This window comes from Nannobrachium achirus, assembly GCF_963921795.1.
Source record: "Nannobrachium achirus genome assembly, chromosome: 3".
Lineage (NCBI taxonomy): Eukaryota > Metazoa > Chordata > Actinopteri > Myctophiformes > Myctophidae > Nannobrachium > Nannobrachium achirus.
In genome coordinates this window covers 65,993,230-66,020,627 of record NC_137812.1, presented here as the reverse complement: position 1 = coordinate 66,020,627, position 27,398 = coordinate 65,993,230, and the positions used below count along the sequence as shown (strand labels likewise).

The window sequence follows — 27,398 nt, the reverse complement described above, 5'->3', positions numbered from 1 at the left end:
CAGAGGGCAGCAGCAGACTCCTTGGAGTTGCAGGCTCTGCTCTCAGCTCTAAAAGCACAGACGAAGCAGTCGAGCGTTTCCTGTCTGGCTGCGTGCGCATTCCCTGTCCAAAGGATCCACACTGAGAGGTGAGTCTGTCAAAAGAACAATTTGTCCACACGTTATTTAACTTAATGCACGCATTTCACAACACGACCATGTATCTAGCAGCCACTTAGCACGTATGCATCGCACGAAAAGGCAAACGCGTGTTCCATGCGGCGGTTTGACCGAGAAATACGAGCATGGCATTCTGACCTTGGTTTGGAAATAACGTTAGCAAGAGGCTAACGCTAGCTAAGCTGTTAGCCGTCTTTAGCTGCGACTCTGCGAGTTAAATTAGAAATAGAATGACCTAAATACACTTGCAATGACATAAAACGGCGTTAAAGCTTCTATATCTGCTGCATTGTTCTCTCCATGGCTGTTGGATAAACTAACGGACAGCACAGCAGTCAGTCTGACGCATGAATGTCACTCAATTATGAATACACAGGGCAGTGTTTCTCAAACTTTTACATTTCAAGGTCTCTCCTTAACTCATACACAAATGGAACCAAATGGACCTTAACGGTTCCATTTGTATACTGTCAGAGTTACAGACTTGTATGGGTCAATTTAGACCCCCATAATGGAACACAGTCCCTGGAACCACTAGGACATAGGACAACTGTTGTTTAACTTTGGTGAGAGGGCACACACCCTTTACTGTCTACTTGTTTTGCTAGTAAATGCGTTATGCACTACTAATATTGTCTTAATATTTTCTTAACCAGGGGTCATGCCAAGCTGGCCTGTGGTGGACATTTTTCTCAAAATCAATGTTTTTTCCACTGACATACACAGTTAGGGTTAGGTTTAGGCATAGTTTTACTGAGGTTAAGGTTAGCTTTAGGCATAGTTTTACTGAGGTCAGGGTTGGGTTTAGGCATAGTTTTACTGAGGTTAGGGTTAAGGTTAGGTTTAGGTGGTCGGACCAACGACCGGAGGTTGAACCAATCCCATGCTACCCAAAATGAGTAGACAAACACATAGAGTTAACCCTAAATGACCATTACAGGTCTGTAACACTGAATGTGTACAAATGGAACCATTTGGTTTGTCCGTGTACGGACATGTTGGTAACCCCTTGTCTTAACATACTGCCCTAATAGTCCTCACTTAAGTTTGAACTAAACAATTGTAAATGTACAATCTGTGACCATTATAACGAACCCATTTCTTCTTCCCCGCTGCGTTTCTTTCAGATAACCATGGCAACTCGCCGCTTTGCAACGAAGGCCGTTAACTGTGTGGCAGCTCGCAGCTATGCCACCCAGGTTGACTGGGTGGCATTTGCTGAGCGGGTGCCACCCAACCAGAGGGGCATGTTCAATGCCTTGAAGACTCGCAGCGATGCCATCGGTGGCAAGTCAGTACTGCTCACATTAGACCTAAGAAATTGAATTGAGTGTACACACACACACACACACACACACACACACACACACACACACAGGCAGAGAGGGTACGCAACCGTCTATAAACACACCACGAGAGATAAACCTGGACGTGGTCAGAACGCTCTTCTGGTCTGTGGAATGGAAAATAAGAGCACTGTTTACTTATAATGTGCGGTTACTTAAAAATAATTGTGTAATGGACAATTTACTTTTAGGGCAAATGGACATGAGCTTTGGGCAAGTAGAACATGACCTGTACTTGCCCAACGGGCACTTGCCGCCAGAGACCTTAGTGTCAACCCCTACACACACACACACGCACACGCACACAGAATCAGAAACATTTTAAATGTCACACTCGCATCATAGGATAAATGATGCAAAAAAATAGTATTTCCACGTATATTAGTTTGTTTATTTTAAGAATTTGAAAACCCTCATGATTTATTGCTTTGCTTAAACGTATTCAGGTTACCCTTTGTTTGTTTTTATGAGCAGGCTTGACCACTTTCTCCTCTAAACACTTCTCATAGTGTAGTAGGGTAGTTCTATCAAAGTCTCTCGTTTAATTGACATGGTCATCTTACTGTCATTGTGTTTCTCTGTACACCAGGCTAGCTTCCCTTCCAGAGACCCCTGTAAAGATTGACTGGGCTCACTACAAAAGTGCTGTGGCCAGAGCTGGGATGGTGGCTGAGTTTGAACAGAAGGTGAGATGAGATATGTATTTTATTTTTAAACTGTGGCGAATGGGGGACTGCCCATTAAAGGCCCATTCCCACTGGGCCAGATAACAGATATCTGGAGATATTTCTCCAGATATGTTTCCATGCAAAGTGGATGGTAGATACAGATAAAAGAAAATCTACCACAGATATTTGCCACAGATACTTTTATCTGTGGCAAATATTTTTTTTATCTGTATCTACCATCCACTTTGCATTGAAAAATATCTGGAGAAATATCTCCAGATATCTGTTATCTGGCCCAGTGGGAATGGGCCTAAGTCCTACATCTCATTAGTCCTACTTTGGTTAGGTTTAGGCATAGTTTTACTGAGGTTAGGGTTTGGGCTAGGTTTAGGCATAGTTTTACTGAGGTTTGGGTTTGGTTTAAGCATGGTTTCACTGAGGTTAGGTTTAGGCATAGTATTTTTCCCAGGTCAACATTCACCAGATTTAGACTAATGGGATGTAGAAACAATGAGATGTCGAACCAATGCCATGGCACCGGCGAATGCGTTGTCAAAGTAATGAAATAATTGTTCCTTGAGCTAATTAATGAACCATAGGGTCCCTATTCTGTGAATGACGTAATAAGATAGCCAATCTGCAAGCTCACATTGCCTCGCTAACGCGTCGGTGTTGCAATATGGGAGAGTGTTTTTTGCAGGTCGTTCAGTCCGAGTGTATCAAAGGGTGCGTTCGGAAATGCGCACCGGGTGTGTGCTCGGTGTAGTGAGTGCAGTAACCTCAGTAAAACTATGCCTAAACCTAACCCTAACCCCTTAACCTAACCTTAACCCTTCTTCAGTAAAACTGTGCCTAAACCTAACCCTAAACTCAGTAACTGTGACGTGGGTGATTATCTAACACACCCGGTGCGCATTTTCGAACGCACCCTTTGATACACTCGGACTGAACGACCTGCAAAAAATACTCTCCCGTTGTATATGTTCTGTGTTCGTCAATTAGCATAGTTTTTGTGGTTTGTCCTAGTCAGCCATTAGCCAGGGTCCATTCCCCCGACATGTTGAATCGTTGAGCAAATCAGACCACAAGAAGAATTAAGCAGCGAGCTATCGACCAATTAAGAGGGCAGCAATTTATCGATGTGAGAGTAATGTGGAAATGGGTGGTTTGTTTTTACGGCGTGGTTCTGAAGGAAGCTAGATGTCTCAGTCTGGACCAAATGTCTTGTGCACACTGCCAGTAGGCCACAGAAGTACCTCCAATGACGCTTGATATTTATTTCTGTACAGTGCCAAAGTTATTCATCTTAAAACCTGGAAATAAGTTAGCATTTTTGCACTTAACGATTCCGTCATCTGAACCCCATACTTCTAGCCAATAACGCGATCAAACGACCCCGGGAGATTTATCACAAAAACCTAATGAATCTGCCAGAGAGAATGCTGCCTAATCCGTCAGAAACCTGCTTACCTCAATACAATTGTAACCCAAAAGGAGATCAGAAAATGTGTGATAAGTCTTCTATTTTTCCAACTCATTATTTGATGAAGCTCACAATTATTATCACACAATCATTTGTTCACCCAGCTCTCACTGATTTCATTGCATTCCAGCAAACATCTAGGTCCAGTTTGCCAGTGTGTCTTTGCATGGAACTCTAGTGTAGGGTGACCATATTTTCACTTTTCAGCCACTCAAACCGGGACGCGAACCACTGTTGCCTAAAACCGGGACCCTAAAAGCAATGCGCATGTAACCGCGCGTGCCCATTCTATAACGTTCGTGCCCATTCTCTAACGTTCGTGCCCATTCTCTAACGTTCGTGCACGCGCACATACACGCAGAGTTGCATGTGGACATGCAGTGAGCGATTAACAAACGGCCTCAGTGTTGAATTCAGACACGCAATGAATTTGTTCATGTTTTCTGATTGGTTATGTGAGCATGTTTTCATGAAAAGAACATGATAAATGTCTATGCAACCACTGAAAATAGCTACTATTATTTTAATTCTGGCGAAAACCGGGACAATTTTGTAATGAATGTTGAAAACTGGCACATATTGGTGTTTTAGAGATATTTGTCGGGACCCCGGGACACGCAGCTTGAAAACGGGACAGTCCCGGCCAAACCGGGACGTCTGGTCACCCTACTCTAGTGTCCTTTTATCATAGCCTCCTCCGCTTTGCTGAGTGTGTCTATGGCACATGCTATGGCATGTAACTCTAGTTTTCCCTTTTATCATAGCCTCTTCCGCTTTGCTGAGTGTTTCTATGGCACATACTATGGCGTGGAACTATAGTTTTCCCTTTTATCATAGCCTCCTCCTCTTTGCTGCTCTGCTATACTGTATATCCCATGATCCCATGACTACTGCCCCCTCATGGTATGGAGAGCGCAAAAGTTGGACATCAACTGAGTGTTAGCTCTAGTCTTTGGGGTGTGTTCCAGCTTAACACTGATGTGAGGCGACGGAACGTGATCTGACTCTTGGTTCTTGAAACTTGACTTGGGGTGTCACAGCATTTAGAAGCAGCTTAGAGGGTGGCTAGATTTTGTCAACATGCCTTAGAAAGGAGGAAAAACCAACATTGACATTAGGGATGTTCCTAGCGACTAATTTCACTGACGTGTACACGACAATTTCGTAAACGAATATTCGACTACTCGAAAATTATTATTATTTTTTTTTATTGTAATTTCACACAGAAAATAGCCAAAACTGAGCACTTCGATCTATTAGGGCAAACCTTGTTTGAAAAAAGTATCAAGAGTATATAAAAGCCTTTTAAAATGTTATATAATATTGAAATCTTGCTCAAATTCATTGCGTGAATCTAGGTCAGATCAATAATTAGCACATCAGTCTCAGCTTGGTCGCTACAACAGCTGCTGACTGGAGTCGCTATACTAACTGAGCAACAGCTCTGTTCTCTGCAAAGTTAGCTACATAATGGTATTCCATTCGATTAAGCATTCTCCTTGGCTTGTTCTCACCCCAAAATATGGATTAATTCACGAAAAACGGCCGAAAGACGCGGACGCGACCGAGGTTTGCTATAGAGCTACTGACCACAAGTTGAGCAACTTACACAGTATAGCTTTAATAGACTAATCGAATTGTATTTTCAAAACGAATAGTGGTTTACAAACCGTGTAATCGGATAACCGAATACACGCGCACATCCCTAATTGACATATTGGTCGGTCTCAAGAAACCTTCTTACAGAAGACAATTTTCAGGCCTTGTGATTATGAACAAGATGTCAATTGCAAATTTAGGATAGGATTTTGTTAAGCTTTTGTGACAATGGTGGCTCACACAGATGTTCTTCCAACAGTTCAGCGCTCTGAAGATCCCAGAGCCCGTGGACACACAGACTGCATTAATTGACGCACAGGAGGCGGAAGCAGTAAGTGTCCCAACAAATGATATGCTGTTTTTTCTTGTCCATGATTCCTGCCTCAGGAATCTATAATTGTATAAATGCTGCATGTTTGTCATATAAAATGCATATCTCTGCTCTCTGGAAGAAACATGGTGTCCAAAATATTTTTAGGAAACTACTGCCTTATCTATAAGTTGGTATGGTGACTTAATACATTGCCACTGGATACTTGAACGTTTCCTTATGTTATTTCTTTACCCAAATATATCTCAAGTGGAGTTGGAAGGTTTTTGACCATTAATGTGGAGATCGTTGATTAGAAGGACAATTTCGTGAGTTGGTTTGAACGACCATTTCAGGATCAAATGGAGTTCGGAGGATAAGTCAGAAGTGCTTTTTAATACTTTTCATTGGTTCAATATTTTGTAAATCCCATACACACAGAAAAGGGTGTTCAATAGCATTTATTTAAGAACATACAAAAGCTGAAACACTGAGATAATTGTCTTTTGCAAACGATATGCTACTATATATATATATATATATATATATATATATATATATATATATATATATATATATATATACAGCACAATAGTGCTGTTTTTTTGTGTTCTCTCATTTACATGAAAATCGGTAAATAATGATTGTGTCCTTTCCAACAGAATAAGAGTGCTGTGGCCTATGCCGAAGCGTCGAAGGCCCGTATTACCGAGTATGAGGCAGAGGTGAGGCTACGTAATTCACTGATTGTCACTGTACCTCTGAAATAGTTTGAAACTAAAGTCACTAACTAACATATACTTAACCCATTTAGGCCTACAATTATTGAATGCTTTAACTAATGAAAAATAGCAGATATACAAGCTCACAGCGCAGCACCGAGTGCCGCGCTGCGAGCTTGTAGATCTGCTATTTTTGAAAAAGTTGTGAAAATGTGTGCAAATCTTTGAATATATGTATTTTCAAAGCGAACGTTTGTAACTCAAATTTTGCTTCTGGGGGGTCCCTGGAACTAGATATTTTGAAATGGGGGTCCGTGGACAAATAAATATCATTTTGGGGGTCCTTCACATGAAAAGGTTTGAGCACCACTGACATAGTAGTCTCTCAAGAACAGACTAACTGAGCTCCAGTTAAGTGAAAAGGACCGTTTCTTTGATGATGGCTGGCCAGATTGCTGACAAAGAAACAGGGTTTTTCAAAAAATCTTAGAAGGATTCAAAAGACACTTAATAGAATCGGGTCAAAATTCTAATTTTCACGATTTTTCAAAAATAGCAGATCTACAAGCTTGTATATCTGCTATTTTTCAATAGTTAAAGCATAAAATAATGATACACAAAATGTGTACCCGTTCTAAATGGGTTAATTACACTGAGTATATGTAATCACTCAAGTACCAAATATGTAAATAAAGATTGATTAGAGGTATAGAATTGATATGAACTGTAATGATGACACATCCTTCTATTCATTATACATTTTTGTTATATACAACCATGCATCTTTTATTTTTATTTTTATATAATTTTGGCTAATGTAATGCTTGAATTTCTTTCTTATCTAGACTATTGTGTATCTTCCCGACTATTGCACACTACTTACTATATACTGTATTCCACTATCAGTTCCATCTCTTAACCATGTCTCCCCACACCCCCCCACTCCCCTCTCTTGCTTTCATTTTGCAGCTTGCTAAATTCCAGAATATGATCCCCTTCGATCAGATGACGATTGAAGATCTGAATCACACTTTCCCTGAGACCAAATTGGACAAGGTCAAATACCCCTACTGGCCACACAAGCCTATTGCCGACCTGTAAACTCCTCACTGGACACTTGCCCCACAATAAATATGATGTACATTTAAAGAGAACCATGTCATGGCTGGCTTCTTCAATAAAGAAAAATCGATATGTTTCAAATATGTTTCAAAGCAGTCAATCCAGTGCATATGACTGTGTGACCATTGGAAATTATGTGTGGATGAAATATGCACCACTAGATGGCACTGTGTTAACAGCTTTTGTGGGAAAGGTACATTACTGTACTTCGTTGGAAAGTGTGGCATGAAGAACATCACTGAAGTCTGCAGCCAGTGGGTTGCGGTTCGCTCAAAATCAATCACTGCCTCTCATCGTTTTTCATGTAAAGGATCCCCAAATTGACGTGTATCTGGCTAATTCGATATTTGGAAAAATGCTATAGAGTTGTGGAAAAACATTTTGAATTCTGACCTGTTGTGAGCTTGTAGATTGGCTATTTGTGAAAAACCAAAATATTAAATGTGGCTAAAGTGGTTAAACATTCCCTCTTTTTGCTGGGGGCCCCTGGTATTTTTTTAACGGGTCCATTTGGTTCCATTTGTACACTGTCAGAGTTAAGTGGAGACCTTGAAATGTAAAAGTTTGAGAAACACTTGTTTATACTGTATTCAGTGCCGCGCCAATCCAGCAGGTGTCGTCGCAGGGTTGCTGTTGAGGAAAACACTGTCAAAACATAATAAAACCTGTTGAAAATGGATAACATATACAGTTGGAGGGGGTACAGCATTGTGTAAAAAGAGCTATGTTACATTTTGCCGTTTTATAGAGTTAGAGCGGGTATGAACTATGAAGCTTTAATTTTGGAACAAATAGCATTTTTTTTTTCTCTCTACGATTTCCATAGTATACAAAGAAAAAAGAAAAAAAGCCTCACATTTAACACGAGTTTAAACACAGTATTTCTCAAAGTTGATTCCTTCCAGGGACTCTGGGTTCCTTTATGGTGGTCTAAATTGACCCATACAAGTGTCACCCCCTCAAGAACCCCTTTGGGTCCCAGGACCCCTAAGAACCACTGAAATCAATCCGTCATGTCTTGTTTAGGTGTGTTCCTGATACCGATGGGTGTACCTTGATGCTATTTGATTAACACATGTAATATAATTCATTTTCAAATGAATAATTCTTGAAACCCGTCATACTCTCATATCTATTGGTAGAGGTAGACCTGTCAATCATGGCTTTGACTAGGAGCTCCCCCTCAACGGTCATTGGCTACTGGCTTAACATTTGCATAAAACTGGGTGGGCTCTGTGGCCCCAATCCTCACTTGTACATTTCCATTGGCCTTCGTTCTCGTGTTGTGATTGGTCAAAGCTCTTGTGGAATTAACAGGGTGGGTGGGATTTGGTCGAACGTGATTTCCTGTTGTTTGACCGGAGTTCCACAGATCAGGTAAGGTTATGTAGATTAATACAGCGCCATCATCTATCACCAAAACCTCGCAACACGTGTGACCACAGCTCCACTAGGGCTCGTGTCAGACCGCAGTGTGATTGTCACAGACGTGTCTCAAACCGTGATCAATTAAACTATTACTATGTTGTAACAACAGGCGAGGGCTCGTCTCTTCAAAGATGATTTTATCTCTTGTTGGAGTAACGGTCGCCGGAGTCAAACTGATCAGGTAAGATATTCTGTTTTGGCATTCATCTATCTATATGTAAAATAATGATCAAAAACAGTGCCATAATACATTTGACAGGTGTGTAATGTTCTGGTAGTGTGGCTGTCAGAGGCTCAGAGTGGTGATGATGCCTCTGCGTACAATGGTTGGGACTGGGAGGGATTAAATCAAGTCCTGTGCGGAGGTCAAAATGACGAGAGAGAAGCTTCATACATCTTTATTGTTTGTATGTATCGAGCTGTATCGCGTTTGTAATTCACCCCATAATCACATTCTACTGTCTCTCTCCTGCTGGTGTAAACAACCATTAGCATCACGTCATCTAGCTACTGTTAGCCAGTGTGTTGGTAGAGCATCACCCCGGAACAGCGTCAGCCTCACACACAACACATAATGTTCTTTCTGGATAAAGAGATGAGCCTCTCTCAGTCTCTCTCTAGAACTGGCGCTTTATTTGTCATGTTTTTAACCTATTGTAAACCCAACTATAAAGCTTATTAACGACACGACACTAATGTTATTCATCCTGCAGATGATGCTATGGTGGAAGAAGATATACTAGTCAACAACGTATCGCTATCGCAATGTACTGTAACCTAGTTTGGCCTGTAGTCTGTCTATGCTTTTAGGCACTCCGTGCTGCGTCAGGCCAGACCAATGTGTTTGTGAACAGATGCAGATATGAACAGAATGATTGGTGTTCTAGTCCAGTGGTTCTCAAACCTTTTTGGCTGCAGTACCCCCTTATAGTGATTTCTGAAGCCAAGTACCCCCTTCAGCTGACTACAACATTTTGCTTATAACATTTAGGCTACATCAAAAGTCCAGTTCCAATGCCAATATGTTAAAAAATAAAACAGCATAATGACAAATACCGGTAAACATTGCTTTCTTTTAACTCTGACAGTGTACAGTTGGAACAAAATGGACACTTTGGTTCCATTTGTAGACAGTTACATGGATTAAAGGAGTAGTTCACCCCCAAAATGACTTTATTCTATTGATTACTCATGCCATGGAGAGTATAGAGTTCAATAATATTTTTTGTTTTTTGTCACATTCCTAAGACAAAAAATTGATTCGAGTAACTTTACCCCCATTGATTCCGGAACGAATGGGGGTACATTTATTGTTATCACATTTTTGTCTTAGGAATGCAACAAAAAACTAAAAGTATTATTGAACTCTAGTCTCCATGGCATGAGTAATCAATGGAAAAAAAGTCATTTTGGGGGTGAACTACTCCTTTAAACACACACACACACACACACACACACACACACACACACACACACACACACACACACACTCTGACTGTCATTAGTATTGTGTCTTAGTGTCATTTGTTACTGATATCACCTCTCTCTGCTGTGTGTGAACATATTGGCACTGCATGTTTTGGCTCTGACTTTCGGGGGCAAAGGTTATGGTTGGTCTCTGTCTTCTCTGGTTTCGACACTCTATGCATTCCCTGCCAGCTTAATGTGTTGAGACTGAGAGAGTGGCAAATTCAGCCAACTGCCTTTCCTCTGACTGCCACTGTCACCCGAAACATTCCTCAGCCAAACATTAGATTACATGTTCATTACATGTTCTTTTTGCACACTGCAAAGAGAATCAACATACAATAGTGTTATTGTGCCATTCACAAAGAAATGAGAATCCAATCATATACCATGAATCTATATGCAAATTTGGCCTGAGCTTACAGACTAGTAGGGCATTCATGAATGGTGATTTTTATTATTCAAATTATTCAACCACAAAGTATTCAAAGTAATAGTCAAAGTAATAATCGAATATTCGAGAGGACTGGCCAAACTGTCAAATATTAAGTAAGCAACATGCTCACAACATGCTCACAACGCCTCACGTTGCGAGGCATTGATTGATTGATTGAATTGATTGAAGAATTTATTAGAAGTTTGCAATAGAAAAAAGTACAGTTTCATGACAGTACAAATCACTGGTACAAGGTCAACTAAAAGGAGATCCTAGAAAGCCGAGGCTTATTTCCACAGGAACCACACTTTAAGTATCTCATATAACATTGAAAGACAGACGGATAGAACATAGTACTTTATCTAGGATAATATCAGTTTCAAAAGCATAACATCAAATACAAAAGGCAGAATACAAAAAAAAAGGGGGGGGGGGGAGCATGGGGGCTTAGTCTATTTACAAGTCACGGGTAGCTGCTGTCTGAAGGTGACTTTTCATACCAATTTTGAAGGAGGCTAGGGATTTGCTCTCCTTTAGGGCTTGTGGAAGGGCGTTGTGAGCATTGTGAGCATTTTCACAATATTTATCTGCGGAACCGAGTCATATTAACTGTAATCTACAATTCCAAGTGCTTGTCAGGGTGGGTGTCCCCAGTTCAAATATGTTTATTCCGGGGGTCACAGCCTAAAAAGATTTGAGAACCCCTGGTATAGTGCATTAACAAATTCATCCACCAGGGTCATTGACAACTCATTCTTATGACTTCCCCTATCTAGCCAAGCTTTATAAACTGTATATATTTTTAAATAGAAAACAATAAAAAAAAAAAAATAAGCGAATATTCTACTTCGGTGAACAACGTCAAATAGTGACTTTGATATTCGAATATTTGGTGAATGCACTAACCCAGCGCTATTCGGCCCCAACAGCATGTCTGTGCGGCCCGCCATGGTCATACCAATAAAAATATATTTTGTCTAATGTGTGGGCAAATCATTTCGGATAATTTTTCAGTTACTCTCCAAAACCACCAAGAAACAATTTTTGTCTTGTTTTATACGAGACTTTTTTGCTTCTTCATACTTCATCATTAATCATTTCTTCTTTTTGTTCTTTGAGGTTTGTCATTACTAGTGCATTTTCTTATTTTTTAGACTACTCATGCAGTGTTACAAAATCATTGTCTAGACTAAATGTAAAAAATACGACCGTCATTTGTATCTTGCGGCCCTCTGACTTTTTGTATTTTGCCCCTGAGCCATCTTAAGTTGAGTAGCCCTGCCCTAACATATAGTTTATGTTGGTACCGGTCATATGTGTCTCTCTCTCTCCTGAGTGAGTGGGTCTGTGCCTAAACAAGGGATGTCAACACTGGCTTCATTGTTTATAGAAGGACAATAGGAACACGGAGCCACTGCTGTGAGACCAGCCCAAGCTGGAGTTTGGTTAAAGAAGGCCTGGGCTTTTTGTTAGAGAAAACTGAGTTGACAATATCTTTTTTCGGCAATATCCTGTTTGTATTTTCTTTTTACTAAGAATTTCCCTTTTCCTTTTAAACTACACACGACAACCAATCATGTTGTAAGTAAGAATACAATCAGAATACAGAAATGTCTCAGAAAAAGGCGTGATCACCCCATGATGCTGTGCTATTTATGTATCTATACTACACTGCCTCTATAAGCATAGCCAGGCCTCTGCTGAGTTGTGTTTACATCATTGTACAGAATGTTCATGTGTTCCCTTTCTAGGACAATGGTCACACTAGCACTCATCAGCAAAGTGGAGGGAAATGAGAGTATATGGAAAGTGTTGAACCAGAGAATGTTTGGTCTGGGAGAAGAATCTCAGTTTGTGCGGGATTTGTCAAGCCTTCCATTTTTATTGACTGACTGCTTGACTATTCATGACATCACAATTATCCCTCCAGGGATAAAGGACTATGCTATCTTATCGTATGAGTGGTAAATAACTTGTGAGTGGTACTGTAAACAGTCATGACCCAGACACACTTGGTGAACTTGCATTGGCCTCGTTGCTTGTTTTCGTCTTGGGAAAAAAGCAGCTTAATTGTGTTTTTAGTTACCTTTAACTTGACTATAATGTTATTGTAATTGATAATCAAACATTATTGTTCTGGCGTTACACAAATGCATTGGACATCAAGACCAATGTTTCATGTTTTTGAGCCTGATGCGTAAAGGGATGCATCTAGTTTTTAAGTCAGTATCAGACAAAATCTATGGATGTATTTTTAGATGTATTTTCTTGAATGGCGAGCTTTCCTCTCAACAGTAGGGAATATAAACCCTTTTAATAGAATGGTTTAATAAGTTCACTCCTAGCTTTCTTTAACAAACATTTTCAAAGTACATGAAATCACATTTGTAAATGCTTAATTACAATGTGTACTTTTCTTAGACCAGCCATCAATTGTTGGAGAAGTTTAAAGGTGTATTTCCCCACTTTTTAGCCACTACTTGATCCCAAAATAACACAACAGGATGGCTCCTTTTGAATACTTGTTAATGTTTATCTTGTAACATTAATCTTTGTGGTTTGTTTGGTAACATACACTGAGTCTGTGTAACATGACACTGCATTTCAGTCTCTCTTTTTTTTTGGAGCTGTGTGGAACACAAGCTCCCTATACGTGGCCGTGTGTGTGGCCGTCCGTCCGTGTCTGTCTGTGTCTGTCATGCTGGCATGCTACTCCTCCCACAGTTTTTGCACCACACACTCGCGCCATATGTCAAATCGACCGGCTTACTCGGGAATCGTGTGCTAGTAACTTGCTAAGAGAAAGGTTCTATAGTTTAATTGATATTAATTTATTAGTGAATTAATTTTCCCCATTGACTTATAATGGGAATTGCAAAAACTCACATTCAAGTATTTTTCTCTCGTAAACCATAGGAGCTACAGTTTCAAACCTCGGAGAGGAGATTCATAATGATTTTAAGAATGAATCCAAAAATAATTACATCACTCGGCCTCATGGTGGCGCTATAACGGCCCACTTTGCGTTTTGCCCCGTAACTCTTCAACCGTAGATCGGAAAATTAAAATTCTTTTTTCCCTGGATTCCTTGGGTCAAGACGCATCTCCCCATATAGGCCACGCCCATTTGCGCCAGGATATATTTTCCGCCATCTTGAATTTTCTCCAAAACACACTTTTTGCACCTTTTCCTACATATTTTCTTCAAATGTCACAAAAATCGGTACACATGATCCTGGGTGACCAGAGAGGTGCTACACACACACACACACACACACACACACACACACACACACACACACACAGCTCCACTTCGAACAGAGGTTCGATTTTTAATTTATTCTGCAGCATTACATGCAGGCTGTGAGACTGATGTTAGATTATGATAGTGGCAAACTAAAAGGGAGAGGAGTCCATACCTGTGTTGTGGGGTGCGTGCTGACCAAAAGTGGATGAAATTAAAGTAAAAATACTTGGCCAGCCACCCCCCCCCCCCCCCCCCCCCCCCCCCCCCCGCCCACCCACACACACACACACACACACACACACACACACACACACACGCACACACACACACACACATAGAGCTGGTTAAACATGTTGCCTCATGCTAGATGCAGAATAGATATGCCTCAAGCTAGATGCAGAATAGATATAGATACAGCATAAAAATGCTAATATACAGCATACGATTTGTGAAAGTGACAAACGGGCTTCACAGTTATGTCAGGTGTGTTCATATGCTAATGGTGATGCGATTTCAGATCAATTGCTCCAGCCACTGAGGAGAAACACTGTTACAGACGGACACTCAGACAGACGGACGGACGGACGGACAGACAGACATTCGGAAAATTATATGTTTGATGTTTGCATGTCCCACACTTGGCTCATTGGCCAAGTGTTGTGGGACGCTTTAAATGAATGAACTCTGCACCACTTTGTTCTTAGATTACCTAAGATAGCCTAGGCATAGTAAATTAAAGGAGTAGTTCACCCCCATAATGACTTTTTTTCTATTGATTACTCATGCCATGGAGACTTGAGTTCAATACGATTTTTAGTTTTTTGTCGCATTGAAATTTACTCCCATTGATTCCGGATGGGGACCCAAATGCATTTGGGTCCACATCCGGAATCCATGGGGGGTAAATGTAGTGTTATCAAATCATTGTGTTAGGAATGCAACAAAAAATATTATTGAACTCAAGTCTTCATGGTGTGAGATCAATAGAAAAAAAGTCATTTTGGGGGTGAACTACTCCTTTAACTCATACCCTGCCAAAAAAGAAGTTTCTATGATAAAAACGTCTTTAAAACGTCTTTTTCACTATGGACCTCCCTACCAGACGTCTTCTGAACGTCTTTTTTTTTTTAAATAATAAAAAAAAAAAAAAAAAAAAAATTGAAAAAAGTTTTTTTGAAAAAAAAATTTTTGGACCTCCAACAGTGTACTAGGCATGATCGCGATCGCGAAATTGCATGTTTAACCCCCATACCAACCCCATCTTTCAAACATGGCAGCCATGTTTGTTTACATTTGAAGAAAACATAAGGGCTCCTTTCTCCTGAATGCCTGAACGGATTTCCAAGCGGATTTTTTTGTTTGAAAGCTGTGAAAAGCATGCACATGCATAGTGCATGATCTGTGCACGAATGTGTGCACCAGCGTGCACACTATTTTTTTAACCCTTTGTTGGCGAACCGGCAATATAAGAGGTCATCCCACTTTAAATATGGCACCAACTGAGTTAAGGGCCAGTGTCATATTGGTTTGAACTAATCTCCATCATTAATAATTGCTTATAGCGTACATGGGGAGGGGGATAAGTCAGCAACCAGGTTATAGGCTAGTCATCACTAACCACATTTGAATGAGCATTTCTGGTCTACACTACAGTATACTTCATACGTATTTCCCTTCTTGAGTTGATGATAATATCTCTCATTACATTTCAATGATGACAACTAAAAAGTAAATGGTGCAAAAATAGTGTGGTATATGTAAAAATGCATACATACTGTCATGCCACATTTTATCATCAGGTATGTTGGATGGCTAAGTAGGTTAATTTAGCTCTCTTTAAGTACTGATTGATAGCACATCCAAAACTCCAATGTTTGGTTTTGTTAGAACACAAAAGGCCACAGTGCTCCTGTATGGTTGACATGATCCTTTTGTGTGTTTTTCATAGTAGGCAATGTTCTGCTAGAGTACCTCTGGCTGTTTGTGTTTGGTGATAGTTTACTTGTTAATAGGCTACAGTACACACTAGTCAGTGAATAAGTCTACTTTGCGTATATATTATTGCATGATTTGGGTGTGGGTGTTGCACACCGAAAAGAGCAGATATCGATCTACAAGCTGAACCAAGCATTGCACTGTGATATGTTATGAGATTGAAGATCGTCTATTTTTGGTGTGCACTGTCCGACACCCGTGCACAAATAGGTATAAATCATGCATATCCTCACTCTTATCAAAGTAGGAAAGTGTGAAATGGGAGGACATCAGCAAGCCAAGTGATCCTGGCCGTGTTTGCTTGTCAGTGTGCACAGCACAGTAAATGACTGTTGTCTCAGTTGCGTGCCTGTGTCAGCTGAATCGGGCTACAGTGGCAGAGACAGGCAGTGAGATGCTATGCTGTAACTCTGGATGGAACTATTATGGAAGCTTTGGCTCAAGAAGACTGTGTTTGTACTGGACACCTCCCAACAATGGATGTAGCCTACAGCAGTGGTTCTCAAACCTTTTCATGTCATGGACCCCCAAATTGACACTTATTAGCCCGCAGATGGGCCCCCATTTGAAAAGATTTTTAAGGCTATAGCAGTGATTATCAACCATTTTAATTTTGAGGACCCCCAGTTTAATATGCATTAGGCTACGGACCCCCATTTAATGGTATTTCTATCTCTTGAGACCCCAATTTATATTGTAAAATAATTTTTAATTTAATTCTGAAAGTGTACAAATGGAACCAAATGCACCGGTTAGGGTCCATTTGGTTCCATTTGTACACCCTGTGAGTTACCGAGCCTTAAGGGTTCATTTGGTTCCTAACTATCATTTAGCTGGGGACCACCTGGAACTCCCTCAAGGAACCCTGGAGGTCCCCGCACCCCACCTTGAAAACCAAAGGCCTACCCTACAGTATATGATATATACAGTATACTGTATTATACAGTATGCTGTGAGCATGTGAAGGAGGAGGGTGGTGCTGTATCCTTCCTTGGATAAATCAAGGCTGAAAATGAGCTCTGTCCATTTCTCCTGTATGTCTAGTGATAGATAGGAAGAAAGTAGATGGAACTGGATGGGGGGGGGGGGGGGGGGGGGATTAGATAGTTTGACATAGCTTGTTTAGTTGATCTACCTTCCTGTCCGTCTTGTTTCTGTATCACCCGGGAAATGAAAACTAAATGAACAGACAAAGTAGAGAGATGGACTATTCAGACTCGGAGTTAAGTAAGGAGTAGAGCCCAACCGATGCCAGATTTCTGTGTTCCATCGTGATTTTGGAGAGTCTGCTGACTGATATTTTGTCAAAAGGTTCTAATCAATCGAATCAATAATCCAATTGAAAAAAAAGAGAGACATTTATTGCGACCGTCAGGTCGCAGACCAGCTGTCAGTCCGTCCGTCAGTCAGTCAGTCTGTCTGTCTGTCACATGTCACACGTCACACTTTTGCCCTGCTCATATCTCCGCAACTGTTCCCCCGATCCATGCCAAATTTTGCACACACACGCCTTGCCTGCCACTCCACAACCTCCACCATCCATCAATTCTCACATAGCCCTCTTCTAGCGCCACCATGAGGCCGATTCTTGCCATTTTTGGACACTGCTCCTAAAATGTTTTCCCTAAATTCACGCAAATCGGTACACAGTATGTGTACACTCATCTCATCAACATGGATCTGTCCCATTTAGCGCCACCTTCAGGCCGATTTTTTAAAAGACATTTTAGGACACTACTACTACAGATTTTGCCCTAAAATCACGCAAATCACTACACAGTATGTCTACACTCATGTCATCAACGTGAATCTGTCACATATAGCGCCACCATCAGGCCGATTTTTTCAAACACATTTTTGGACACTGCTCCTACAGATTTTGCCCTAAAATCACGCAAATCGGTACACAGTATGTCTACACTCATCTCATCAACATGGATCTGTCCCATATAGTGCCACCATCAGGCTGATTTTTTCAAATACATTTTTTGGACACTGCTCCTACACATTTTGGCCGCTTATCTCCCGATTAGGGAGTCTTGCTGGTATATATATATATGTCACCGGATGTTAGAGAAACAGGACGGCCGAGAAACGGAGCACTCGCGGTGCCGCACGGGGCGGAACAAGCGGTCGCCCACAACAACGTCCTCCAGGCGGAGCCCATCGATTGTCCACGACATTGCAAGCGGCGCGAAGGCCAGCGGACCTTGGTCCTGCTCTTCGCCCCCGAGCGCCGCAGGCGCGAGTGGCCGCGAAGAGCGGGCCAGGGCCGCGCGGCCGGCGGAGCGCCGCGCGAGTTACGAAGCCGTGGTGAATGCAATCGTTATATTTATGCCCAGGCCGTAAGGCCTGGGCAAGCCCAAGATAAACGCTCATAGTAAGCTAATGGCTAAGCTAATGGCTAAGCTAATGGCTAAACACCGCCCAGCTAGGCTAGTAAATAAAGAAAGGGAGTCGCAAACGAGTGACGTCAGCGCCTGCACTAGTGAATGGCTGTCTATGGGCTGTCGTCGCCATCTGGTGGGGATTAGTGTGTGGTGAACGAAACAAGCGCTCTTCCAATGAACGTCCTGAGTTACCCAAACATACTGTAACATATATATATATATATATATATATATATATATATATATATATATATATATATTATATCACAGTTAGTTTGAGATTTGGTTAGATTGAGAACAGGAGCACTCGTCGTGCGGCGCGGTACAGAGACTTTTTATTACGAGGCTTTTGTGCCACACAGTGCAAATGCAATGCAATTCTGAGTTGCATTAATTAAATGAGCAATTCCCATATGGCGAGATCCTGCAATGTTGTTTTGCAGAGCGCTTACAGAGCAGAATACTGTACCTTGTTTATTAGGAACAAGTGCCCCCTTTTCTTTGGTCAATATTGTGCTGTGCTCTCTTGTGCTAAATCCTCAAGAGAAATAACCCAAATGATGCAGTAGGGTAAGAGGATAATCTCTCGGGAATAAGAATGGAGAGGGAGGATGAATGGATGATGAAAAGAGGGCCATCTGGGTACTGTATGCATAGCCTGAATCATGTTTAATTTCATCAGGCTCTGGCTTCTGGAAGGGGGGTATTGAAACCACTCCATTCTTAATGCTTTTAATGCTTTAAGAGAATGGTTTGAAAGTGGGTTTAAACACGGTTTGGTAAACGGACCCAGTAAAGCCCTCATCCTAAGGCAAGCTTTGTTAAGCTTTGGTGTCTCCTCTTACAGTACCATTGTATAAAGCAAGTGACTTGCAGCAGTTTAGCAGTTGCCCGGAGCCGTTTCTTAGAGTGCGCGTGCATTAAAGCCTAAACACTAGTCAAGTGGCATGTCGTCACCCTTTCACAGAAGCATACATTTGTCTTCTGCATGCGTCCGTGTTTGAACCACCTTGTGTTTTGCTTGCATACTTAATGACTACCTCCTTCCTGTGTGTTCCTATAGTAGCCATTAATGGACCACCCCTATGAAGAGACGGAAATAGGATGGGACAGAGCACCTCGGAACAGGAGGTCCATGGAGACTCCCCTGAGGTAACTGGCAGATTAACCTTTATTTCATTGCATACTAACACTGTACTAACACAAGTTCAGCAAAGAACACTCTAGACCAAGGGTCTTCAACGTTTTCAGGCCAAGGACCCCTTAGTTGAGAGAGAGATGAAGCAGGGACCCCCACAACCAGTTAATAGATGCCATGTAGTTTCATCTTTTGACAGCACAATCATCAGTGTATTTTGGATTCATGTCAATTTGTGTTTTCAGATATTTAACCACTTGAACAGTCAATACTTATAAAACTTGACCTTTCATTCTGTACTTAGTCTGCTCTTTCTCCTCTATACCAAAGCTCTTTGCCAAAAATAGCCGATCTACAAGCTCACAACCCCTCGCAGTGCGAGGCGTGTGAGCTTGTAGAACTGCTATTTCTGGCTAAAGTTCTCCCAATATGGACACTACGGTTCAAGTGGTTAATATAAAAAAAGAGAAAAGTTTCTATCGCACAAAGATTTAGAGGACCCCCTGTAGTAAGTCTGAGGACCCCCTAGGAATCCCGGACGCCCTGTTGAAGACCCCTGCTCTCTATATATTCATAAACACACCCACACAAGAAAAGCGGGCATGTCTTTCAGCTTTCTCAGATATCCAACAAAGGCTTGCCAACTTACTGGCAATTTGTGAACATGTCTTAGCCTGTGTTAAATCAGAGTACAATCAATTTATACAAGAAACAACGCTGAACACGCCCATGTACTCGTCTGGACTCCCAGCCACTTTCTCAAAGCTTCTTGTGAACTATTGTGTGTGTGTGTGTGTGTGTGTGTGTGTGTGTGTGTGTGTGTGTGTGTGTGTGTGTGTGTGTGTGTGTGTGTGTGTGTGTGTGTGTGTGTGTGTGTGTGTGTGTGTGTGTGTGTGTGTGTGTGTGTGTGTGTGTGTGTGTGTGTGTGTGTGTGTGTGTCTTCGGCTGATATTTACATGCTAGTGACAATTCAGTTCACCCACTGCTATTCATCATGTATATCCCCAGACTCCAGCCGGAGATATATTACACCTTTAACCCCTCCCACCCTCCAATCAATAAGCGCTGATAAAAGCATACCAATCTATGATGGGCTCACAGCCAGAGTACTAAAAGCATTATTGACTTTGTACGAAGATAATACTGTACTCAGTTGACCCCCCCCCCCCCTTTCCCAACCCAGCAACAATATGTGGCATTGCATCAACAATATGTCCTGAACTGGTCTCAGAATCGTGCATGAGTCATACGTCTTGCTTGATAAGGAAAGAAGTGCTTCAGTTGATATCACTGGGCTTGAGTGATAAAGGTCTTATTGATCAAGTGAGTCAGTTATGGTACTTGGCTTACAAGCTCACAACTGGTCGCCATGCTACACAGTTTGTGAGTTTGTAGATCAGCTATTTTTGATGTGTGACGGTGACCTGTCGTATGGAGTGTGAAGCATTAATGATAACAGGCTGTTGCTTTACATTTATATTGGCTGCCTACATGATGGGCTAACGTATTACAATTGCACCTTAAAACCCATTTGAAAGCGATGGAAATGTATACATTTTGTTTAATAGATGTATTTCTCCTATTCTATTATTAGAGAATGGGATAGTTTGCAGCAGTATTTTAATGTTTATATTTGATTTTTTTGTGCATTCTTTTTTTAAATTGTTATTACAAATGTTTGCTTTCAACAAAAGTTCATAATAATTGAGTACCTGAGCCGCATAATAGTCCAAGTCCATTTTTTTAATATAGATATTTTTTGATTCAACAGACCACAAACTAGTCATTTTTAATCTGTTAAATTGTTATGCACTCCCCCCTCATTTTGTTCAATTGTCTGTTTTAATGTTATCTGCTACCTTTGTCTGCTGAATATTGCTTGTACAGACTTAAGGCCCATTCCCACTGGGCCAGATAACAGATATCTGGAGATATTTCTCCAGATATTTTTCCATTCAAAGTGGATGGTAGATACAGATAAAAAAAATATCTACCACAGATATTTGCCACAGATACTTTTATCTGTGGCAAAACATTTTTTTATCTGTATCTACCATCCACTTTGCATGGAGAAATATCTGGAGAAATATCTCCAGATATCTGTTATCTGGCCCAGTGGGAATGGGCCTTTATACTGTTTTTCATCTCAGGGTCCCAATTAAACAACACATTTTTCTTCCTTACTGAACCAAAATTGAACTAAACCATGACTTAAAAGTTAAAACCCAAGATACAAACCGAACCGTGATTTTGGTGTTACAGTTAGCCCCCTGATATAGAGAAGCAGGGAGTTGTATTGGCTGTCTATTTATAATTTATACTGCCAGCAAGATGGTGAAAGGGAACATGATGGAAGGGTGCATTTGAGGAATTGCATAAGTCTAGAGAGGAGAGAGGTCACATTCCCATGCCATGGCCCCCACCCCCACTCGGACACGCTCTCACACAGACTAGAGTCGCTTGTAAATATTGCTAGTTGCTTGTTTCTAAAGCAGGGATCTTCAACATTTTCTGGCTAAGGACCCCTTAGTTGAGAGAGAGATGAAGCAAGGACCCCCACAGCCTCTTCATAGATTCCATATAGTTTCATTGCTGTCAATCATTGTATTTTGTCATGTCAATGTGTGTTTTCAGATATTTAACCACTTGAACCATCAATACTTAATAAACTTGATTTTTCCCTCTGTACTTAGTCTTAGTTTTGGAGGACCCCTGTAGTAACTCTGAGGACCCCCTAGGGGTCCCCGGACCCCCTTTTGAAGACCCATGTTCTAAAGTGTAGTTGCTTATTTGCACTCCTAATGCTGTTTCAACCAGCGATTCTCAAACATTTTCATGTCAAGGACCCCCAAATTAAGTATTTGGTGCCATACAAGACCGGTGTATATACGGTATAATAATGTTGTTGTTATTATTTTGAAAATAGCAGATCTACAAGCTCACAACGCTTGTAGTGCACAAAGTGATTTTGAGGCTTTGGCTTGAGTGGTTGAATAAAATAAATTGTGGTTAAATCTCAAATTCAAACTTAAATCAGTTTTTGTAATTGACTAGAGAATTTTGCATTGGTTTACAGAACATCAGTAATCTGTAGGATACGCCAAAAATCAGGATCAGCAGCATCAGACCTAGAAATCCGGCACGGTCTGGCTCTTAAACGTCACTCCTCTTTCCCTCCTCTTCCTTGCCTTTGCACCGACCGACAGCTAGACATTCCTGCTTCCAGGGAAAATCTCGTAATATTCCCACATTCTATTCCGCTTCACTGACGCCATGGCCTCCCAGGCTCGCGCTCAACCTCTCTGGTGTAGATGTATAGCAGCAGCAGCAGTTGTGAGCTGTGCTGCAGGCCATGGTTCTTGTAGTTGTCTGGTCAGGTTAGTGATGCATTGCTGTGTGTTCTGAGAGGCGTAACCTCAGAAAGAAATGGAGGGTGGCAAAAAATAAGTTACCATAGGCCCATTTCTAGAACAGCGAAAACAGTTGATCTGCAAGCTCTCAACGCGTCGCCAAGCGTCACGTTGAGAGCTTATAGCTCAACTGTTCTCACTGTTTGTTTGGGGGCGAAAAGAGAAAATGATTGAAAATGTTTGCCTATAATGTAATTCCCAAAACAGGGATGAAAGTGGTTGATAAATGGAGGGTTGTATGAAACAATTAAACGCTTATCCAATTTATAACACGTCTCACATCTAGAAAGACGGGCATTGATTTGCGATGAAATAAGATTAATCTGCAAAAAAACAACTCAGAGTTGAGGACAAATATGCATAAAATACTGAATTTAAGGTTGAACACTAGGCGGTGACCGTTGCCAAACCCCTGATGCCCCAAATGACGCCCCTGTGTTTTCTGTTACAGCAGCAGGGGTTCGATAACATCAAGTCATTTGTGGAGGAGGAGCTACACACGAGCATGGTGAGTGGTGCTGTTTGTATGTCATTGTGACAGGTGTCACTTCAGGAATCATGTTGTTTGTGTCACATAAAGAATGTTGGGACGAGAGCTAAAGACAATTCCCCTGGTAAAGGAATGAGTACATTATGATTTTTACTCAAAAAGCATAACGTCGTTGTCGGGTGGAAACCTTGTATGTCCAAAACCCTTTTTTTTAATTTATCATTTAAAAAATGATTTAAACTAGTGACAAAAACTAGTGAAAAAACAGCCGAGCTACAAGCACACAACGCCTCGCACCGCGAGGCGTTGTGTGCTTGTAGATCTGCTGTTTTCTCTACTTTTGTGCGACAGCCTTGTCTGATGAAGCAGGGCTTTGCTTCGCGAAAAAACGTACACATTTGAAACATGGAGATACGAGGTTTCTGCCCGACAGTGACGATACGCTACTTTATGATAACTGTAGTTACTGACTTATAATACCGATCTGGGCCCAGAACGGGCATAGTCATGGACATTTATTGAGTTATTAGGCCTTATTGCCTAGCGGTCTATACAGTATCTGCGTTCACAGGCTTGCACTGTAACCTGAATCTCTGTCCCCGTCTTTATTTGCCCCTCTATTTTTAGATGATGGGAATGGTGATTGGCGCGGGCATCGCCATAGTCCTCATTGCCATCCTCATCTTTTTCGTCCTGCGCAGGATCCAGCTTCGAAGTCAGTAATAGACGTCCTCATTATCTCCTGCATGCTGCAGGCAGAAAGATTAGCCAGTTCATTAGAGCCCTTTGTTCGTAGTCTAATCTGTCATTTCCTGCTGGGTTTCACAGACCTGGAGGCCCAGGAAGCTCCGAAATACCGCTTTCGCAAGAGGGACAAAGTGATGTTCTATGGGCGGAAGATCATGCGCAAGGTGAGGTACAGTAACTGGAGCTGCCCTTTGTGTATTTGGTAGCTCAGCAGTCTGGGATGTATGCCGTTTTCTTATAATACAGTTTGTTTTGAGTCTGACAGGTGGCTTTTGTGTCTTGCTCGAATTTCGGGGGTGTTTCTTACACACTTTAGCCCTTAATCTCTCAAGGCAGATGCTGATACATCATCATCAGAAGAGGAACAAACAGAGAGGGCGTTCCCTTTTATTTGACGATGGTTAGCCAGACTGCTTTAGCGCTGACAAAACAGCTGATCTAAAAGCTCACAACGCGTCGCTATGTGACAGCTTCTAGATATGCTATTTGGGGCTGAACAGAAAACTTTTAAAATGTTTTACAAAGCATGATAGAACTCCGATGTTGAATATGAATGACCAGAGCGGGGATATCACAATCCCCCTCATCTCCCCAGCAAATTCAACCCTGGGTACAATCGAAAATGCCATAAAAATTAGGGGTGCAGGAAAAAATCGATTTGAATTCGAATCGCGTTTCTAACATGGTAAGATTCAGAATCGATTCTCATTTTCCAAAAATATATTTTTTAATTCGATATTATTCATTAGATATTATGATTTTTATTTATTTTATGATTTATTCATTATGTTTTTCTCATTACGATTTGTTTTAGATATGATGTTGTGTTTGTACAAGTTAAAAGAATGTGTGCAAGCATGAATAAATCAGACATGTTATTGTTGTCTTGGATTTACCTTTGTGTGTTTACATTATTGCAATAAGTTGATAAAACATTTAATTATAAAAGCTACATAAATGTAGTCTGCTTTCATGCCAGCAGACTGGAGTAGATGGAATAGAGAATCGTTTTGAATCGAGAATCATTTTTAAATCGGAAAATAATCGTTTCTGAATTTGAATCGTTTGGTTTGAAAGAATTAAAAAAAAAAAAAAAAAAAGTGAATCGTGACCCCAAGAATCGATTCTGAATCAAATCGTGGGATATCCAAAGATTCGCAGCCCTAATAAAAATGTCTCTTAACACATATGGTGCCAACCCCGAGTTTCCCGAGTTTGTATTGGTACTACCGCTGTGCCAACCCCGAGTTTCCCGAGTTTGGGCCGTTTTTGAAAAAAAAAAAAAAATAAAATTCAAATTTCTTTTTTTCAACATTTTTTTTTGGACCTCCAGAAATGTATTAGGCATGATCGCGATCGCGAAATTGCATGTTTAACCCCCATACCAACTCATTCTTTCAAACATGGCAGCCATGTTTGTTTACATCTGAAGAAAACATAATGGCTGATAAATCATGAATGCCTGAACGGATTTCCAAGCGGATTTTTTTGTTTGAAAGCTGTGAACAGCATCTACACACATGGTGCATCATCTAGGCATGGGCGTGCACTTTTTACACAATTGCACAATTACATGGAAGTCTATGGTAACCATGGCAACGCGAGACATTGAAGAGAAAAAATCATTGCAACATAAGTGTTAAGTCCCATGTCGTTCTTGTATGTCATTATTCCCTTGCAGGTGTCCCAGTCTACCTCCTCGCTGGTGGGAACGTCGTCCTCCTCCCGGCCACGCCTAAAGAAGAAGCAGAAGATGCTCAACATTGCCAAAAAGTAACGCAACCAAGCTTGTGTTTAATCCATTCAGAATGGGTACACATTATTGTGTATCATTATTCTATGCTTTAACTATTGAAAATAGCAGATATACAAGCTCACAGCGCGGCACCGAGTGCCGCGCTGCGAGCTTGTAGATCTGCTATTTTTGAAAAAGTTGTGAAAATGTGTGCAAATCTTTGAACATATGTATTTCCAAAGCGAACGTTTGTAACTAAAATTTTGCTTCTGGGTGGTCCCTGGAACTAAATATTTTGAGATGCGGGTCCGTGGCCAAATAAATATCATTTTGGGGGTCCTTCACATGAAAAGGTTTGAGAACCACTGACATAGTAGTCTCTCAAGAACACCTAACTGAGCTCCAGTTAAGTGAAAAGGACCTTTTCTTTGACGATGGCTGGCCAGATTGCTGACATAGAAACATAGGTTTTTCAAAAAACCTTAGAAGGATTCAAAAGACACTTATAGAATTGGGTAAAAATTCTAATTTTCATGATTTTTCAATAGTTAAAGCATAAAATAATGATACACAATAATGTCTACCCGTTCTAAATTTAATCATTAGCGATTCACAACCTTTACTGATTATTTTCCCCCTCTCCCCTGTTCCTCATTCTCTCACTCGGTGCGTCTCCTGCTCAGGTTCCTGCGCTTTAAGAAGGAGGTGCCCACGTTGCAAGCCAAGGAGCCACCTCCTTCAGTGCTGGAGGCGGATCTAACAGAGTTTGACGTGGCCAACTCCCATCTCCCTTCAGAAGTCCTGTACATGTTGAAGAACGTGCGGTACGTTCAGACTGGAACTCTGTCCTCACGTTTTGCTGATAACGCAGAGTTGTTTGTTCATATTTCGTGTATTTTTGTCTGAACTTGTACTTGGTTTCAGTTGGTTGATGTTGATTGTGGTGCTATCCGGTTGAGGTTGAGGAGGACTTTTAAGCCGTGACATCATTTTGTAGGCAGAGGAGAACTCTGCCCCCAGAGCATTTTCTGTCCCTCGCTATTTCAACAGATCCGAGACAAAAATAACGACTAAAGTATAATTCTAACACTTTCCTTTCAACAACAAAGAGAAGAAAAATGTGTAAATAGTAAAAATAGTAAAAAGATTCACGGAAACTGGGGGCAGAAATTCTCCTCTGCCTACAAAATGATGTCATACTTAACAGCCCCATTCACTGGTCTGAACTGAAGTCTGGCATTATGACTTCAGTCATTTATAAGTTTATTCCAATTAAATCAACACATTTGTCAAACAAGGCAACACCATGGGAGACACGCAACCAAGTACTAGTTTAGACAAAACTGCAGATCAAATTTGAACCTTTAACTCAATTATTGGAGATTGGTTAACAATTACGGTACGCCACGAACAAGCCCGCATATGTAATGTCATCACATCATGATATGGTGCGGTGTTGTAAAATGCCAAAATCCAGACCAAACAGGGGAGAGAGAAAGAGGGAGA

At 41.1% G+C, this 27,398-nt stretch overlaps 3 protein-coding genes across 9 annotated transcripts in view; 2 read left to right on the top strand and 1 right to left on the bottom strand.

The window, feature by feature from the left end:
* Window positions 1-27,398, bottom strand: part of shoc2 (SHOC2 leucine rich repeat scaffold protein) — a 618,526-nt gene that overhangs the window by 268,386 nt on the left and 322,742 nt on the right. The gene's annotated exons all lie outside the window — the stretch shown is intronic.
* Window positions 73-7,509, top strand: LOC308281614 (ATP synthase subunit d, mitochondrial-like). The gene is made up of 6 exons (XM_080721843.1): window positions 73-128; window positions 1,287-1,450; window positions 2,095-2,191; window positions 5,515-5,586; window positions 6,228-6,290; window positions 7,257-7,509. The coding sequence occupies exons 2-6, from the start codon at window positions 1,293-1,295 to the stop codon at window positions 7,386-7,388; spliced, it is 522 nt and encodes a 173-aa protein (XP_080577969.1). The 5' UTR covers window positions 73-128; window positions 1,287-1,292; the 3' UTR covers window positions 7,389-7,509.
* pnpla6 (patatin-like phospholipase domain containing 6) overlaps window positions 8,826-27,398 on the top strand; it is an 85,937-nt gene continuing 67,364 nt past the window's right edge. For 4 of the 7 annotated variants that reach the window (XM_080721923.1, XM_080721921.1, XM_080721922.1 and 1 more), the window contains exons 1-7: window positions 8,826-9,018; window positions 19,436-19,524; window positions 23,372-23,428; window positions 24,038-24,125; window positions 24,239-24,321; window positions 25,839-25,930; window positions 26,576-26,716. In XM_080721923.1, the coding sequence (XP_080578049.1) occupies window positions 19,477-19,524; window positions 23,372-23,428; window positions 24,038-24,125; window positions 24,239-24,321; window positions 25,839-25,930; window positions 26,576-26,716 (509 nt within the window). In that variant the 5' untranslated portion in view covers window positions 8,826-9,018; window positions 19,436-19,476. The remainder of the gene's footprint in view (window positions 9,019-19,435; window positions 19,525-23,371; window positions 23,429-24,037; window positions 24,126-24,238; window positions 24,322-25,838; window positions 25,931-26,575; window positions 26,717-27,398) is intronic. The other 3 variants (XM_080721924.1, XM_080721925.1, XM_080721920.1) reach the window with 1 other exon arrangement.